The 19,741-nt window shown below is 38.6% G+C and overlaps 1 protein-coding gene across 1 annotated transcript in view; it reads left to right on the forward strand.

The window, feature by feature from the left end:
- Positions 1 to 19,741, forward strand: part of POLA1 (DNA polymerase alpha 1, catalytic subunit) — a 307,406-nt gene that overhangs the window by 234,879 nt on the left and 52,786 nt on the right. Inside the window, exon 36 of the mRNA XM_015127112.3 lies at positions 13 to 109. Within this exon, the coding sequence (XP_014982598.2) occupies positions 13 to 109 (97 nt within the window). The remainder of the gene's footprint in view (positions 1 to 12; positions 110 to 19,741) is intronic.

A 19,741-nucleotide genomic window follows, 5' to 3' on the forward strand; every position in this document is an offset into this window, starting at 1 on the left:
GTTATATTACAGTATTCTGACAAGTCCCTGTACACCCAGCTGTGCTTTTACCGGTACATTTTTGATGCGGAGTGTGCACTGGAGAAACTTACTACCGATCATGAGAAAGGTACGTTAAAATACTGTAATTACCTTTGAGTTTAAAGTGGAAATTTGCATTATAAAAGCCAGACCTACTGTGTCAGGCTGTTCACGCAGCATCACATTGCTGTCTCAGAAGCAGGCCATGGGGGCCTCTGTGAACACAGGGATCCCCTGCATGAGGGGCGGTGGCATAGGAATCCCCAGCTTTGGCCCCCACAGACTGTTTCACATTGTTCTCTATTAAAGCAAGGCTTTGGGGGAGGAACAGTACAAAAAGGACTCTTTAAATGCTATATTTTGAAAATGCTATTTTCTACAGAGTTTAGTAATTGTAATAAAGTAAGCATAGGCAACGTGATCATTGGGCCTACAAAAACCAGATATTACCACAAAAAATAGACCTGGAGTGTGTCTCTGCTGTTCGCTAAAAGCCTGGGTTTGTTTTGAGAGAGGGATGGGGTGGAGTTCCTTTATTGACTCCATCCTAAGAGAGTGTATAGGCACCTCAGTCCATATGATCAGGTGTTGCCTGGAACCCTCAGCACTCGGCGTTTCCTTATACAAGACTTGCAGGCACTGTGGGACTTCATGGGTCTGGGAAAAGCTTTGTTACATAACTTAAAGTATTTGAAAATGTCATGACAACTGCATGTTTTTTTTTTTCTCCTACCTGAAAATCACATTGACAACTTTTCTAGTATCTGTGAAAAATAAAAAAGGCAGATTTACACATTTTTCTTATTAGTTACCTACAGAGTGTTTATGTTGTTTGTCAGCGAGTATCAATTCAGTGTTTCGTTTGTCGATATTAGGGCTGGAAACAACGCAATGACATAAAAAACCTACAAATATTGCTAGATTTCCCCACATAAGAATCACCATGCTGCCCTTGATTTGGTCTCACTGTTTTTCATTCCAGTCATAATTGACTTGTTTTTGCATCCACAAGATAGGCTAGAAATTATTTTTTAAATGCCTTGACTTATTTGGTTTTGCTGTCCTTGGAGAGAAAACATTTTACAACTGATGGAGAAGTCAGATATTAGAATCTTATCTCTAGATGTTCAACAAGGACTTGGGCTATCTCCACAGCATATTTTCCATGAATTAGTAAAATTAATTATACAGAGAATAAATTTCTTCTGCCTATTAATAACTAGGTTTTAGAACTTTTATTCATGGCCAATGTCTAGCCCATATATACTTGTAATATCATTTACAGCTGTTTTTCTTTTATCCCCAAGGACCTTTCCTGAAGACAGTTATGAGTTGAGAAAATTAAGTACTGATTATCTGAACTCATTGTCTGTTTCTATCAGATCTGTTACCTCTTTCTGGATATCAGTATATTAGAACCTGTTCCCCCATTACTTCTTTTTTTTGAGACAGAGTCTTGTTCTGTTGCCCAGGCTGGAGTGCAGTGGCATGGTCTCAGCTCACTGCAGCCTCTGCCTCCCAGGTTGAAATGATTCTCCTGCCTCAGCCTCCCAAGTAGCTAGGATCACAGGCATGTGCCACCACACCTGGCCAATTTTTGTATTTCTAGTAGAGAGGGAGTTTCACCATGTTGGCCAGGCTGGCCTCAAACCCCTGACCTCAGGTGATCTGCCTGCCTCAGCCTCCCAAAGTGCTGGGATTATAGGTGTGAGCCACTGTGCCTGGCCAACCCATTATTTCTTTCTAAATCTATTCATCCTAGATTGTTTTCTATATGTTATTTGAGGGGAAAGATTCCTCTTACCTCTAAAATTCTTATCTGAGAGGCAGAATCAGTCTTATGATCAGCAGTTTTCAAAAAGTCTGGCAACTCTTGGAGGCATGTAGAGGAGTGATCTGGAAAGTCACTGGAAATTTAGCCCATCCTCTTAGAGGACATTGAGAAGTGCACATTATTACACCCACAGAAAATAAGAGGAAATAAGTAGCCGCTTGGAAGCCTCTTGCTTGGCTAAAAGGGAAAAGTATTGACAGGATCTGTACACTCAGAGTTTACTGTAGTCCCATTTTACAAGTTTAAGAATCAGCACACTTTTTTATTGTTTGTATCTAATAATATACTACCCAGCAATTTGGGGCAAAAATGGCATTGAGTTATTGATGGGTTCTTTTACATGTCAGAGGGCTAAAGAAAATAAGATGAGAAGAAGAAAAAAATATATGTGACTGAAGGAACTTCATGTTATGTTCCAAGAGCCCTTTTGTTTTATTTATTGAATTTTACCTATTGAAACTCTGAATTTCCTGCTGCTTATTTATTATTCCTAAATTACAGTTTGGGAATGAGTGAATTAGCTGAAATTTACATGCTCCGGGCATTTTTAGATCATGCAGTAATGCTAAGTGGTATTAGGGTATTCATAAGTGGTGGGATATAAACCAAAACTTGGGGGCACACTTACCCAAAGCAGAGGTTTCCTAACACATGACATCTGATAAGCCCTCTCCTAAGAGTCACCTGGGGCATATTAAAAACCCAAATCCATAGATCCTATGCCCACAGATTCTATCTAATTCAGACGATGTTGGGGGTAGAGCTTAGGAAGCTATAATTTTTTGAAAATTCCCCCAGATACTTCTGATGTGCAGCCAAGTTTGAGAACCCCTCTCCTGGGCACTCTAAAGACATGGTTGGATGGTTTCTAAATAAAAGAGAATTGCAAGGTCATAGTTCATGGGGAACAATGGGGGAACAAGAATATTCTTGTTATATTATAGGGGAAAACACCATAAATTTAAAATAACATAACAAATAAAATTGACTTCTCACTTTATAAGTTGAAGTGAATTCTCTTTTGATTTGCTATTCAAGGGAGACCTGCTATAAAAATGAGTTTAAAATCTAAGGGAACCAGAGGGCAAATATATTTATTCAATTTGGACCGTGGCCAGAACACCAGTAGATGTTAACATCAGAAGTCCTGTGAAAAATGACAGTCGTTACACACAGTTATATTATTGAGAATGGAGTCTAAGTGTCTTCTGTCAACAAGTGCCCTGTAACTGGTGTGTGAAGTATTTACTGTAGACTCTCCCTTACTGTCAGTACCTAGCAACATTTCCTTCACTAAGATTGTTTTACCATTTCCATCATAAAGCCCATGTTTTAAGGGTTGTAACTGGATGGTGGTTTTAATTTTTGTTTGAAACTTGGCAATTTGACTTAGAAAAACATGTACAAATTATTTGAAAGAGGTTTATTTTTATGGTGAAAAGTAGCTCTTGTCAAAGCTTTTTCTATGCTTTGCTTTCAAACGAAAGTTTACAGGCCATTAGTCCATAATGTGAATTAACCCCATTTGATATTTTTTCCTTCCTTTAAAATGGCAAAGGACTGTTATTCATGTTGGTGAAGTGTTTACTACATATTTGCTGTAACTGCATTACATTTTTAAAATCTTATTTCTGTGGGACTTTGGCATTATTATTGTAACTGCTCCAGAATGTACACAGATGGCATAATGGATTCAGAGGCGGTTTTACAGGAACATAGGGGCAATCTATGAAGTAAAAATCCATTTCCAGGATGGCAGCATGAAATGGTCCCATTTGGCTGCCTCATCCCGTGGTGCCTTGGCCTGAGTAGGGGTAAGTGAATAGTTTAGGGGAAACCTGAATCAGTTCAAATCTAAGTCTCCTTAAAAATGCAGGAAGAAAAAAGTCTCTTAGTTTTCTGAACTGAACCTTTGTTGTTGTTTATTCAGAAACAGTAAAAACAATTTATATATAGTTCCTGTTATGTGTTGAGTGACATTCCTCATGTCAGAGGAACAAAGGTGGATGGCCAACACTCCCTGCCCTGGAGGAGCTTAGAGTCTGTTGAGGAAGGACAGATTCGGCAACAACTAAGTGTGGTATGGCCTGAGTGTCACCACCAATATGGTGAAATTATTTTGGAAGCAAAGAGAGGGAGCCACTAAATGCTTTTTCACTTCAGTGTATGATCTTTCTTTAGTTCTAGAAAGAAACATTTTTTTTCTGTTTCTGTTCTCACTTAGTAGATGCTTCTCTCCTTGTATTCTGTGTCAGCTATTAATAGTAAGACGGTGTATTCATTTGCTAGGACTGCTATAACAAAGTACCATGGATGAGGTGGCTTAACCAACTGTATTTCCTCACATTTCTGGAGGCTAGAAGTCTGAGAGCAAGGTGTCAGCAAGGTTGGTTTCTCCCCAACTTCTTTTTTTTTTTTTTTTTTTTGAGATGAAGTCTCGCTCTGTCACCCAGGCTGGAGTGCAGTGGCGCAATCTTGGCTCACTGCAACCTCTGCCTCTTGGGTTCAAGCAATTCTCCTGCCTCAGCCTCCTGAGTAGCTGGGATTACAGGTGCACACCGCCATGCCCGGCTAATTTTTGTATTTTTAGTAGAGACGGGGTTTCACCATGTTGGTCAGGCTGATCTCGAACTCCTGATCTCGTGATCAGCTTGCCTTGGCCTCCCAACGTGCTGGGATTACAGGTGTGAGCCACCACACCGGGCCAGGTCTCTCTTCAACTTCTAAGGGGCTATCTTCTCCCAGTGTCTTCCCTCTGTACCTAATGCTCCTCTTCTTGTACTGACACTGGTCATATTGGATTGGGTCCCACCCTAATGACCTCATTTTACCTTAATTCTTTAAAGGCCTGATACAGTCCATTTTAATACAGTCCACTCCAGATACAGTCTCATTCTAAGGTACAAAGGGTTAAGACTTCAACCCACCTTCAGTATGAATTTTGGGGGGACGCAATTCAGTCCATAACTGATGATCTACTTGAATTTCTTAATAAATTCCTTTGAACACATTGGATTTGTCTCTGCCAGAATTGGAACACTAGGATGTAGAATTCTGTTGAGGACAGAAATTGGAGTTGCAGCATGGAGGCTAGCTAAAATATGACGATTTACCCATAGGAGAACTATCTGTTGGAAAGCCTGACTTCCCAACTGGGGTCTCTTTAGGCTTAGATGGACTATTCTTCAAGTCACCCTGTTTCTCGCAAAGTTCTATGGGGCAGCCTTGAGCGTCCCAGCATCCTGAGCTGCACCTGCAAAGATTGCAGTTTTCTTGCTCCTCTCAACCAGGTGAAATCCCACATTCACTTCCCCTCTTGAGCCTCATATGCTTTCTTTTCTTTTTTTTTTTTCCCCCTTAAACTTTTCAGTTTCTTGTCATCTCTTTTATTCTGTCTTTTCTTTAGGCCTGGCGGTGACATCTGTAGGCACTCTTGTTTCCTAACATGCCACCCAGAAGAACTAGGCTTCCCCTTTTAAAGCATTTTATAGTTTCCTATTGTCCTTTGATGTGTGTAACACAACTTCTCACAGTACTCCTGTGAGGCAGCAGTGGATTATGCTCATTATATTGATGAAGAAATTAAAGTTACTAAAGTTCCTTGACATTTGCAGATTTAACGCCTGTCGCTTGAACTCTTTGCAAGTGATACTGAAGGTAGGTAACATGTTGTGTGTGTTATTTTGCTGATGCCAAATTTAAATTGAACTGAAAGAATATCCAGTCACTTAACTAAGAGCAAGCCAAGCCAACTGCTCCTCACCCACACTGCCACGGGGTCTTGTTCTGTGTTCCCCGTCAGCTAGGTAGTTATACTCATGAAGTGCTAATAATTATATTATTTTGTGGAAAATGGTCTCCAAAACAAAGACAACAGCTAGTATTGAAAAGGGTCTTAAAGGTAGTATTTTTTAAGCCAGAAAATAAGAGTTTTACAGAAGAAATTATATGCTTTAGTGTATATGGGAATTTGGAGATTTTGGAAAGTCTCAAGATGGGTCCCATTTCAGTGTTAAGGATTTCCGCTATATTTCCTGAACTGTTAAAGTGAAAGCAGGAAAGTTTCATCATGAAAGTAGCAAAGAGCCCCTGTGGTCCTCTCTAAGCTAGTTGATGTCCTTAGAATTTACTTGGTTAAATCCTTAACAAAATATTAAAAAGAAAACTGTGTCAGAGAGCACCTGTCTGGTCCATTTCTTCTTAGGCCACTTTTTGAAGCCCACTGGTTGTGTTACTCCATTGAAAAACTGTTGCTGAACTTTGGGGACAAGCTTTTTCTGTTTTTAATAACTAATAACAGGTAAAGCACACACAAAACAGTTCACATCTATTCATTCTTAAAATTATATATTTTTTATAATTGTGCAATTTTCTTTATAAAAATAGATTTTAAGATGAGTAACTGTAAACTGCATTTTTTATTTCATTTTCTTACAAATAAAAAAATGATCTGAGGGTTTTTAAACATTCTTTCTTTGATTAGTTTAAGGGGATTTTTATGGTAGGAGGCTCTGACTTGACACTTCAGAACATAGCTATCTGTTTACTATAAAGAAGTGATTGTGGCACTTCCAAGATGGCCAAATAGGAGCAGCTCCAGGCTACAGCTCCCAGCGTGAACGACACAGAAGATGGGTGATTTCTGCATTTCCAACTGAGGTACCGGGTTCATCTCACTGGGGCATGCAGGACAGTGGGTGCAGCCCACCAAATGAGAGCCGAAGCAGGGTGAGGCATCACCTCACCTGGGAAGCACAAGGGGTGAGGGAATTCCCTTTCCTAGCCAAGGGAAACCGTGACACACAGTACCTGGAAAATCGGGTCACTCCCACCCTAATACTGCACTTTTCCAAGGATCTTAACAAACGGCACAGTGGGAGATTATATCCCACACCTGGCTCAGAGGGTCACACGCCCACAGGGTCTCCCTCATTGCTAGCACAGCAGTCTGAGATCTAATTGCAAGGCAGCAGCGAGGCTGGGGGAGGGGCACCTGTCATGGTGAGGCTTGAGTAGGTAAACAAAGCAGCCAGGAAGCTCGAACTGGGTGGACCCCACCGCAGCTCAAGGAGGCCTGCCTGCCTCTGTAGACTCCACCTCTGGGGACAGGGCATAGCCAAACAAAAGGCAGCAGAAACCTCTGCAGATTTAAATGTCCCTGTCTGACAGCTTTGAAGAGAGTAGTGGTTCTCCCAGCACGGAGTTTGAGATCTCAGAATGAACAGACTGCGTCATCACGTGGGTCCCTGACCCCCAAGTAGCCTAACCAGGAGGCACCCCCCAGTAGGGGCAGACTGACACCTCACATGGCTGGGTACCCCTCTGAGACGAAGCTTCCAGAGGAATGATCAGGCAGCAACATTTGCTGTTCAGCAATATTCACTCTTCTGCAGCCTCCACTGCTGATACCCAGGCAGACGGGGTCTGGAGTGGACCTCCAGCAAACTCCAACAGACCTGCAGCTGAGGGTCCTGACTTTTAGAAGGAAAACTAACAAACAGAAAGGACATCCACACCAAAACCCCATCTGTACGTCACCATCATCAAAGACCAAAGGTAGATAAAACCACAAAGATGGGGAAAAAACAGAGCAGAAAAGCTGAAAATTCTAAAAATCAGAGTGCCTCTTCCCCTCCAAAGGAATGCAGCCCCTCGCCAGCAATGGAACAAAGCTGGACAGAGAATGACTTTGACCAGTTGAGAGAAGAAGGCTTCAGATGATCAAACTTTTCTGAGCTAAAGGAGGAAGTTCGAACCCATCGCAAAGAAGCTAAAAACCTTGAAAAAAGATTAGGCGAATAGCTAACTAGAATAACCAATGTAGAGAAGTCCTTAAATGACCTGATAGAGCTGAAAACCATGACACGAGAACTACGTAACAAATGCACAAGCTTCAGTAGCCGATTCGATCAGCTAGAAGAAAGGGTATCAGTGATTGAAGATCGAATAAATGAAATGAGGCAAGAAGAGAAGTTTAGAGAAAAAATAGTAAGAAGAAATGAACAAAGCCTTCAAGAAATATGGGACTATGTGAAAAGACCAAATCTGTGTCTGATTGGTGTGCCTGAAAGTGATGGGGAGAATGAAATCAAGTTGGAAAACACTCTGCAGGATATTATCCAGGAGAAATTCCCCAACTTAGCAAGGCAGGCCACCATTCAAATTCAGGAAATGCAGAGAACGCCACAAAGATACTCCTCGAGAAGAGCAACTCCAAGACACATAATTGCCAGATTCACCAAAGTTGAAATGAAGGAAAAAATGTTAAGGGCAGCCAGAGAGAAAGGTCGGGTTACCCACAAAGGGAAGACCATCAGACTAACAGTGGACCTCTCGGCAGAAACTCTACAAGCCAGAAGAGTGGGGACCAATATTCAACATTCTTAAAGAAAAGAATTTTAAACCCAGAATTTCATATCCAGCCAAACTAAGTTTCATAAGTGAAGGAGAAATAAAATCCTTTACAGACAAGCAAATGCTGAGATATTTTGTCACCACCAGGCCTGCCCTACAAGAGCTCCTGAAGGAAGCACTAAACGTGTAAAGGAACAACCAGTACCAGCCATTGCAAAAACATGCCAAAATGTAAAGACCATCGATGCTAGCAAGAAACTGCATCAACTAACGAGCAAAATAACCAGTTAACATCATATTGACGGGGTCAAATTCACACATAACAATATTAACCTTAAACGTAAATGGGCTAAATGCCCAAATTAAAAGACACAGACTGGCCAATTGGATAAAGAGTCAAGACCCATCAGTGTGCTGTATTCAGGAGACCCATCTCACGTGCAGACATACACATAGGCTCAAAATAAAGGGATGGAGGAAGATCTACAAAGCAAATGGAAAACAAAAAAAGGCAGGGGTTGCAATCCTAGTCTCTGATAAAACAGACTTTAAACCAACAAAGATCAAAAGAGACAAAGAAGACCATTACATAATGGTAAAGGGATCAATTCAACAAGAAGAGCTAACTATCCTAAATATATATGCACCCAATACAGGAGCACCCAGATTCCTAAAGCAAGTCCTTAGAGCTACAAAGACACTTAGACTCCCACACAATAATAATGGGAGACTTTAACAACCCACTGTCAACATTAGACAGATCCACGAGACAGAAAGTTAAGGATATCCAGGACTTGAGCTCAGCTCTGCAACAAGCGGACCTAATAGACATCTACAGAACTCTCCACCCCAAATCAACAGAATATACATTCTTCATAGCACCACATCGCACTTATTCCAAAATTGACCACATAGTTGGAAGTAAAGCACTCCTCAGCAAATGTGAAAGAACAGAAATTATAACAAACTGTCTCTCAGACCGCAGTGCAATCAAACTAGAACTTAGGAGTAAGAAACTCACTTAAAACCGTTCAACTACATGGAAACTGAACAACCTGCTCCTGAATTACTACTGGGTGCATAATGAAATGAAGGCAGAAACAAAGATGTTCTTTGAAACCAATGAGAACAAAGACACAACATACCAGAATCTCTGGGACACATTTAAAGCAGTGTGTAGAGGGAAATTTATAGCACTAAATGCCCACAAGAGAAAGCAGGAAAGATCTAAAATCGACCCCCTAACATCACAATTAAAAGAACTAGAGAAGCAAGAGCAAATACATTCAAAAGCTAGCAGAAGGCAAGAAATAACTAAGATCAGAGCAGAACTGAAGGAGATAGAGACACAAAAATCCCTTCAAAAAAATCAATGAATCCAGGAGCTGGTTTTTTGAAAAGATCAACAAAATTGATAGACTGCTAGCAAGACTAATAAGAAAAGAGAGAAGACTCAAATAGACACAATAAAAAATAATAAAGGAGGTATCACCACCAATTCCACAGAAATACAAACTACCATCAGAGAATACTATAAACACCTGTATGCAAATAAACTGGAAAACCTCAAAGAAATGGGTAAATTCCTGGACACATACACTCTCCCAAGACTAAACCAGTAAGAAGTTGAATCCCTGAATAGACCAATAACAGGCTCTGTAATTGAGGCAATAATTAATAGCCTACCAACCAAAAAATATCCAGGACCAGACAGATTCACAGCCGAATTATACCAAGAGGTACAAGGAGGAGCTGGTACCATTCCTTCTGAAACCATTCCAATCAATAGAAAAAGAGGGAATCCTCCGTAACTCATTTTATGAGGCTAACATCATCCTGCTACCAAAGCCTGGCAGAGACACAACAAAAAAAGAGAATTTTAGACCAACATCCCTGATGAACATCGATGCAAAAATCCTCAATGAAATACTGGCAAACTGAATCCGGCAGCACATCAAAAAGCTTATCCACCATGATCAAGTGGGGTTCATCCCTGGGATGCAAAGCTGGTTTGACATACGCAAATCAATAAACGTAATCCAGCATATAAACAGAACCAAAGACGAAAACCACATGATTCTCTCAATAGATGCAGAAAAGGCCTTTGACAAAATTCAACAGCCCTTCATGCTAAAAACTCTCAATAAATTAGGTATTGATGTGACATATCTCAAAATGATAAGAGCTATTCATTATTTTGACACATTTATTATTTATTTATTATTTATTATTATATATTTATTATATATAAATATAATGTATATAATATATTATATATAAATATATATTTAATAATAAATATAATGTATTTATTAAATATAATATATTTAATAATAATAAATATACTATATTTATTATTATTTAGCTATTTATTATGTATGACACAACCACAGCCAATATCATACTGAATGGGCAAAAACTGGAAGGATTCCCTTGGAAAACTGGCACAAGACAGGGATGCCCTCTCTCACCACCCCTGTTCAACATAGTGTTGGAAGTTCTGGCCGGGGCAATCAGGCAGGAGAAAGAAATAAAGGGTATTCAATTAGGAAAAGAGGAAGTCAAATTGTCCCTGTTTGCAGATTGACAGATGACATGATTGCATATTTAGAAAACTCCATCGTCTCAGTCCAAAATCTCCTTAAGCTGATAAGCAACTTCAGCAAAGTCTCAGGATACAAAATCATTGTGCAAAAATCACAGGCATTCTTATACACCAATAACAGACAAACAGAGAGCCAAATCATGAGTGAACTCCCATTCACAATTGCTTCAAATTGAATAAAATACCTAGAAACCAAACTTACAAGGGTTGTGAAGGACCTCTTCAAGGAGAACTACAAACCACTGCTCAATGAAATAAAAGAGGACACAAACAAATGGAATAACATTCCATGCTCATGGATAGGAAGAATCAATATCATGAAAATGGCCATACTGCCCAAGGTAATTTACAGATTCAGTGCCATCCCCATCAAGCTACCAATGACTTACTTCACAGAATTGGAAAAAACTTCTTTGAAGTTCATATAGAACCAAAAAGGACCCCTTATTGCCAAGACAATCCTAAGCCAAAAGAACAAAGCTGGAGGCATCACGCTACCTGACTTCAAACTATACTACAAGGCTACAGTAACCAAAACAGCATGGTACTACTACCAAAACAGAGATGTAGACCAATGGAACAGAACAGAGCCCTCAGAAATAATACCACACATCTACAACCATCTGATCTTTGACAAACCTGATGAAAACAAGAAATGGGGAAAGGATTCCCTATTTAATAAATGGTGCTGGGAAAACTGGCTAGCCATAAGTAGAAAGCTGAAACTGGATTCCTTCCTTACACCTTATACAAAAGTTAATTCAAGATGGATTAGAGACTTAAATGTTAGACCTAAAACCATAAAAACCCTAGAAGAAACTCTAGGCAATACCATTCAGGACATAGGCATGGGAAAGGACTTCATGTCTAAAACACCAAAAGCAATGGCAACAAAAGCCAAAATTGAAAAATAGTATCTAATTAAACTAAAGAGCTTCTTCACAGCAAAAGAAACTACCATCAGAGTGAACAGGCAGCCTACAGAATGGGAGAAAATTTTTGCAATCTACTCATCTGACAAAGGGCTAATATCCAGAACCTACAAAGAACTCAAACAAATTTACAAGTAAAAACCCCATCAAAAAGTGGGCAAAGGATATGAACAGACACTTCTCAAAAGAAGACATTTGTGCAGCCAACAGATACATGAAAAAATGCTCATCATCACTGGCCATCAGAGAAATGCAAATCAAAACCACAATGAGATACCATCTCACACCAGTTAGAATGGCAATCATTGAAAAGCCAGGAAACAACAGGTGCTGGAGAGGGTGTGGAGAAATAGGAACACTTTTACACTGTTGGTGGGACTGTAAACTAATTCAACCATTGTGGAAGACAGTGTGGTGATTCCTCAAGGATCTAGAACTAGAAATACCATTTGACCCAGCCATCCCATTACTGGGTATATGCCCAAAGGATTATAAATCATACTACTATAAAGACACATGCACATGTATGTTTATTGCGGCACTATTCACAATAGCAAAGACTTGGAACCAACTCAAATGTCCATCAATGACAGACTGAATTAAGAAAATGCGGTGCATATACACCATGGAATACTATGCAGCCATAAAAAAGGATGAGTTCGTGTCCTTTGTAGGGACATGGATGCAGCTGGAAACCATCATTCTCAGCAAACTATTGCAAGAACAGAAAACGAAACACTGCATGTTCTCACTCGTAGGTGGGAACTGAACAATGAGAACACTTGGACACAGGAAGGGCAGCATCACACACTGGGGCCTATTGTGGGGTGGGGGGAGGGGGGATAGCATTAGGAGATATACCTAATGTAAATGACAAGTTAATGGGTGCAGCACACCAATATGGCACATGTATGCATATGTAACAAACTTGCACGTTGTGTACATGTACCCTAGAACTTAAAGTATAATAAAAAACAAAGAAGTGAGTGTAGAAATACATAAAGAATTTTGGTAAGAAAAAAGTGGTTTGTATAATCTTGAGCCTCTGGAGGTTGTTATTGTTAGATATTACACAGTTATAATCTTTAATGTCAAAGAATTACAGTATAATGATAAAATACAAAACTAGGTAACTTATGATCCTAATTTGTGGTGTATGTGCAAGGTAGAAAAATTAGTAAGGAACCCTAGAATTTGTTATAGTTATCTCTAGGTGGATTATAGATTTTCTTTATATTTTTATATATTTTCTACATTATATATTCTGAGCATGTACTGCTCTCATAACATCAAAAAAATTATAAGCACTGAAATGTTATAGAGAATGTTACTCAACTTGAAGTAATTACCCAAATAATTTCACAGTTGAGGGAAAAAATAACATAGAAATGAACCCAAACCAGCTTTTTTTCTACGTGTATTTTTTCCAAGTCAAACGTAAGGCCTTGTTACTCCGAGTGTGATCAGTATCCCAGCCGCATAGACATCACCTGGGAGCTTGTTAGAAATGCAAACATCAGACCCTCCCCAGACCTGCTGCATCAGCATCTGCATTTTAACAAGATTCTCAGGTGATTCCTCTGCGTGTTAAAGTTTCAGAAGCACTGATCTAAGACACTCTCCTTTCTTAATAACTAAAGCCTACTTCCATTTTATTCATTCATTGATTAGGGCTGTCCATTGGTAAAACTTCAAAACGACAACTATGCAGGCTACAGAAGGACTACCCAAGTTTAAGGTAGAATTCATATCACAACCTGGCCTTTTGAAATATGTTTTTATTAAACTAAAAATGCAGTGGCCTGACAAGGGCTAAGAGGGGGAAAAAGCAAAAAAGCATGAGTTCTTCCACTTTGTTTCTTTGTAACTAGAAGGAACAAGGGAGAAGTAAATTAGGATTTTCAAAATAGCTTTCAGCTTTTTAAGATTAGTGGCTTATAAAAGAAAGAACTAAGGCTGGGCACAGTGGCTCACGCCTGTAATCCCAGCACTTTGGGAGCATTTTGGCAGGTGAATCACCTGAGGTCAGGAGTTTGAGACCAGCCTGGCCAACATGGCGAAACCCCGTCTCTACTAAAAGTACAAAAATTAGACGGGCAATGGTGGCACATGCCTGTAATCCCAGCTACTCGGGAGGCTGAGGCAGGAGAATCGCTTGAACCCGGGAGGTGGAGGTTGCAGTGAGCCGAGATCGCACCATAGCACTCCAGCCTGGGCCACAGAGTGAGACTCCATCTCAATAAAAAAAGAACTGGAGTGTAGTTCTACACCCACTTCATGTAAGGGCCACTCTCTGTGTGCCCAGAGTAAAATTTCACCCTGTCACTACCTTCTGGACCTCATTACAACATTGATTCAGAAGTATTTTGTAAAGATTTCAAGGCATTGAACTAGATTCTTTTAATGGAAACAAGATTCTATTTCTTAAATTTTGCTATTGAAAAAGTTTATTTTGAAATTTTCTTTTTCCTACTGTCACTGACTTTTCTGTGATGTTTTTATACTCGCTACAAGAATGAGAAAGTTGATATTGTCTGATGGCAGCATGGAGCTGCTAACACTGGTTTATTTTTCTCTGTGGATACTGCCTGTTTTGTTTTGTTTTTTTTTTGTTTTGTTTTGTTTTTGTTTTTACTCAAGATAACTTTACAATGTGACAGAAGAGAAACTACATTTTTCAGGAAATGGTCACTTTAGTTGCTTTCCCCATAGGTAGAAGTGTCTTGGCTCTGTACATTTTCTGCCATCCTCCTCAAGATAGCTAAGTTAGTATACGAAAGTTGCCATTTTTTGGAGCAGCCAGTTTCCAGATACTAATTATGTGTGTTTAAGCCCATTTCTGTAAATATGCAGTCAACATTTGCACTTTTATGTACAAAGAGACTTAGAGGCTTTCTATGATAACAGAAGTGTTACTCACTCATTCTATAAAATCATTTCCCATTATGTCTTTTTAGTGGGCAAGTTCCTTTCCCCTTTTATAGTGACAAGTACAGCAACACAAGGGCTCTGCCATGTCTAGGTGATAATGTGGTTGATGGTCTGCATTTGCAAAGCATATTGTCATTTTTTTAGTAGGAAAAGTACTAAAGATTGATAAGATTTTTTTCATGTACTTAAAATATGCTTCTATCACCAATGATGAAAAAAATGAAACAATTCTCAAGCATTTAAACCATAATGTGAGCTAATCACTTTATTTTGAAGAAAAGTATTTTTAAATAGTTGAGCTAGTGAATTTACTTTTAAAATGTATTGTGCTTACACAGTAGATGGTTTTATTTCCATGATGTTTTTTACTACATAATTATACATCTTAATTACGTAATTACTATCATAATTATTATGTAATTGCATGTACTTCCACTAATTACAAAATCAGGAAGTGTAATTATCTAGTAAAAACTTTATGAAATTTCATGCACTAAAAGTTACTTAAAAGGCTATTCCAGTGGTCTAGTGGAAGGCTTTCCGTGGTTAGTCTTCTTAGTCATAACTTTAGTTTAGGGCTTGAACTCATAGGCCAGGTCAAGGATAACTGCCAACAGACCAACCCTAAACTGAGTGAGTATTGTGTTATAGGTAAGATAGGCTTTGTCCCTTGTGATTTAAAAAGTCAGAGAGCATTTTAATTTTTTTGTGACTATGGAGTGTGGTAAGAATAATATCTAAATGTTTGAGGTAAGTACCACAAAAACTGTCAATGGAAAAGGCCTTTCTTTCTTAGGAAAGAATTGATTAATAGAATCAACAAGGCATTTAGGTTACAAAACAGCAAGGTCTTCTATAATTCTGTAATGTGAATGGCTTATTTAATAGCTATCTCTGCCTTTAAAAGCAATAATAATACTCAGTTTTTTGTTTCTTCAGTTTGGAGAAGGTGTTTTTCCAGTTCGTGTTTGTATTTACTAAGATATGAGCAAACGTATCAAGAGAGCATACTCCTTTCTACTACTTGATGTCAAAAGCAGCTTTTGAGACGTAAACATAAGCGCACAAACATGTAACATCAGACCCTAAATAAAGACAGAAAATTTAATTCAATAAAGCTATGATGCCTTTACCATTCAAAACGACATAAAAATTGCACAGTGAAACAATAGTCATGACAGCAAATTAGATATGACATCTAAATTACACTACAAAGAGAAATCCCAGAACCATTTTTGGTCTGTAGGAGTCTATTTTAGCCCAGGTTTAAAACCCAATCTAGAGGCTCTGCTTTATTGTCTAAGTAGGGTAATGTTGTAGAAGACTAATTGGAGGTTGGCTGTATTAATTGCACATCAATTAGGAGGAAAGGGCTTGTAATACTCATGGCAGAGAGGAGAGTAGATCCTTTAAGTATCATGATAGAATGTACTATGAGTTTCAGGAATTAATATTATCAGTATTTGTGTAAAATCTGTATAATCTATTATAACATGACCTAAATCAAGCACTTGGGGTTAGATACAGGTATACTAATTTTCCCCGAAAAATTGGTGCTTCTCACTAGAAATGTATTGAAACAGTCACTTAAAATGTATGAGTTATTTCTTTTAAAAATGTAACCTTAAACATTAAAAGGTTCAGCTCTGTAGTCTTAGAAGGAGAAGATATTCGTTTTCTTCTTAAAACTTTCTAAAGAGGCCGGGCGCGGTGGCTCAAGCCTGTAATCCCAGCACTTTGGGAGGCCGAGACGGGCGGATCACTAGGTCAGGAGATCGAGACCATCCTGGCGAACACGGTGAAACCCCGTCTCTACTAAAAAATACAAAAAACTAGCCGGGCGAGGCGGCGGGCGCTTGTAGTCCCAGCTACTTGGGAGGCTGAGCCAGGAGAATGGCGTAAACCCGGGGGGCGGAGCTTGCAGTGAGCTGAGATCCGGCCACTGCACTCCAGCCTGGGCGACAGAGCCAGACTCCGTCTCAAAAAAAAAAAAAAAAAAAAAAAAAAAAAAAAAAAAACTTTCTAAAGAAACATTCATTGTGGTATTACCAGTTATTGAATTTGTGACATTTTTATACTAGCTGAAATTTCCAATAAATGTGAATTTTTTAAAAAAGTCAGTTAATGGTATGAAAATACCAGTCCCATTTGCTTCAGGCAAATTAGAGGATTTATATTTATCCAGAATTGTTTCATGGTCTCAGAGATGTTTGGGATTTAAACAGATTTAGTCTGACTCTGCTATTTTTCTCCAGTAGTTAGAGGTTATTTTAAAATTGCATATTCTTTTCCTCTTGGGAATCTTTTCTCATTTGCTTAGCCCAGAATTTAATGTCTTAATCATTTCTTATTTGCCTTAACTCTATTGTGATAACATTTCTTCTCATGGTTTCAGGAGTGTTTATGCTCCTTCTGTGAGACAGCACTGCCTGTCACGTTTCCTCTTAATCTTTTGTTTTTGTTTTGGTGGTTGGTATTTTTTGTTTGTTGGTTTTTTACTAGTGCTTATACCATGCCAGAATAGCCCTTAATGGTTGAAAGCAAAGTGTTTACTTAATCCTCATCTTTTCAATTATAATACAGATTTCATTTTGAAGCTGACATTTAAACTGACATTGTTGTGTTTTGTTTTGCTTTGCTGTCTTTTCATGTGAATTGGCATATGTCTCCATTATCCTATAATTCTTGATAAATTTTTCATAATTATCTAAGGGAATCAACCATAACTTTTGAAGTCTAATAATGTCCTTGTGATGTCTCCAGTAACCCTGTAGGCCCAGGCCAAGAACTGATGTTGATTTTCACATTATTAATCAGTGCCATTTATTATTTTATGCTGTACTATCTTGTTCATATAATATTACCCTTCATATACAAAGAAAACCCATCATCAGTTTGACTCATTCTTAAACTAGTTCTTCCTGTAGTTATCATGAATTTATTTAGATCCATCTGCATTCTCTTACCTTGTGGCTAACAGGACAGTAACTAGACAGACTTAGTAGCCCATCATTGAGTTAAATCAACATTGATTACATTCTTCCTGTATAAAGGCCTTGGGAAACCTTTCTTTCCTTGGCCTGTGAGCCCTGCAAGCCTTAGCACCATCCCCTAGAGCTTAAGGCTTAAACTAGTTCGTAGAAAGATAGATTTGCTGGCTAATTTTAGACACTGATGTACTTTCCTTGTTTTAAGAAATTATTGTAATTTCAAATAGGGTCACAAAAGCAGGTCTGTGTGCACGTCTGCTACTCTCTGTCCCCTCTTTGTGCCCTGCATACTCGCCCAGTTTATTCAGCAAATATGTATTGGATCTCTGTCCTATATGATATTGCTTCTAGAAGTACCAATATTTCTGCCCAATTGCTTATTCATGCATTCATCTCTAAATACCTCCTTTTTATAGGACTCTACTTTTGTGGAGAACATTCACAGCCATTATCTTTTACATTTTCCAGACAATTCCATTGCATACTGGTATGTAGTTGACACTTTTGAGATGAGGAACAACCCCCAAAAGAATGAAATGACTCTCCCAAAGTAGCAAAGCTTAGAAGTGTAAGAGCCCGGCTTTTCTTTCTGCTGTATCACAGCTGCCCTGTTCTTAATCTGTTAGGGAAACTTCAGCCTGAAGACAAGTAACTCAAATACAAGGGAATGGTATGAATTGCTGAAGGATCTCAGCATATACCTCAGGGAAGGTTTCCTAGTGGAGATTTCCTGAGTTGGAACTTAAAGAGTATATGAGATTTTAATAGGCATAGATGCAGACATGTAGTTTGAGATTAAGTTTTGCCTTTTTCACTTTTCTTTAAGTGCTCTTTCTTGCTTTTATAAAGGGAGAACCTCCTTTGGCAAATGCATCATGATTTGAAAGCATATCTGAATTGAAAATTTAGTCTAAAAGTGCTTATTAAGAAGCAAATCTTTAAACTCAGGACTATAAACTTGAAGGGCATTATTTTTTGAGATAGGGTCTTGCTCTGTCACCTAGGCTGGAGTTCAGTGGCATGATCTCTGCTCACTGCAACCTCGACCTCCCGGGCTCAAGTGATCCTTCCATCCCAGTCCCCTGCCCCCAGTAGCTGAGACTACAGGTGTGTGCCACCATGCCCAGCTAATTTTTATATTTTTTTGTAGAGATGGGATTTCACCATGTTGTCCAGGCTAGTCTCAAACTCCAGGATTACAGGCGTGAGCCACTGAGCCCGCTGTCCTTGAAGGGTATTATCTCTTCACTCTCCACTCTCCACTGTAACCAGTGGTGGTGCTTTGAAAGAAATTGATCCATTCTACAGGATACATCTGTCAAAAGTGTATCAAAATGTTTTTCTATCTTAAATAATTTAACTCAGAATATAATAATGTAAGTATTTTGACATGAAAATGTTACATACTGTGATACATCCACTTATCTTAAAACAGACGTCTTTATAAAGAAAAGGAGTGTGGTAAGACAAAACAAAATAGAAATTGGAATTAAATGGGATGACTGACAGACCAAACTAGTTTTATTTAGACAATAAAAATTAAAGTCCTGTTAGCATTATGACAAAAAAATGTAAAAATGTTTTACTTAAAGCATGGCTAATTTTTTGTTGTGTTTTGTTTTTTCACTAATACCATGGTGAAAGTTTAAATATGTAAGACCTGTTTATGAAGTAAATGTTTACTGCTGAACTAATTCTTCAAGTTTACTGGTATATTATGTATTGTCTTATCGATGCTGAAAAGTCAGTAAAATCCACAATAAAAGAAAGCGTCTGAACAATAGTCTGTCTTCAGGAAATTATTCAACAGAGTGCACTCTGGTCTCCGTTAGTGAAGGCTTTATCACTTTTAACAAATAAGCCGCAGTAAATTTATTAGTATGCTACAAATAAATTTTCAAAATAATTAAGACTAAACTACACTTGTCAAAATAAATGAATGAAATACAATTTTGAATCATCTTTCTTCACTTATTGCTCATTTGCATAATTCAGTAACTTACACAGGAGTCTTTCAGTCATTGGTGTGAATTAGCAAGGTTCTGCTATTCCTTGTTGTACGGCAGAATTACAC

Source organism: Macaca mulatta, chromosome X (assembly GCF_049350105.2).
Source record: "Macaca mulatta isolate MMU2019108-1 chromosome X, T2T-MMU8v2.0, whole genome shotgun sequence".
Taxonomy (NCBI): Eukaryota; Metazoa; Chordata; class Mammalia; order Primates; family Cercopithecidae; genus Macaca; species Macaca mulatta.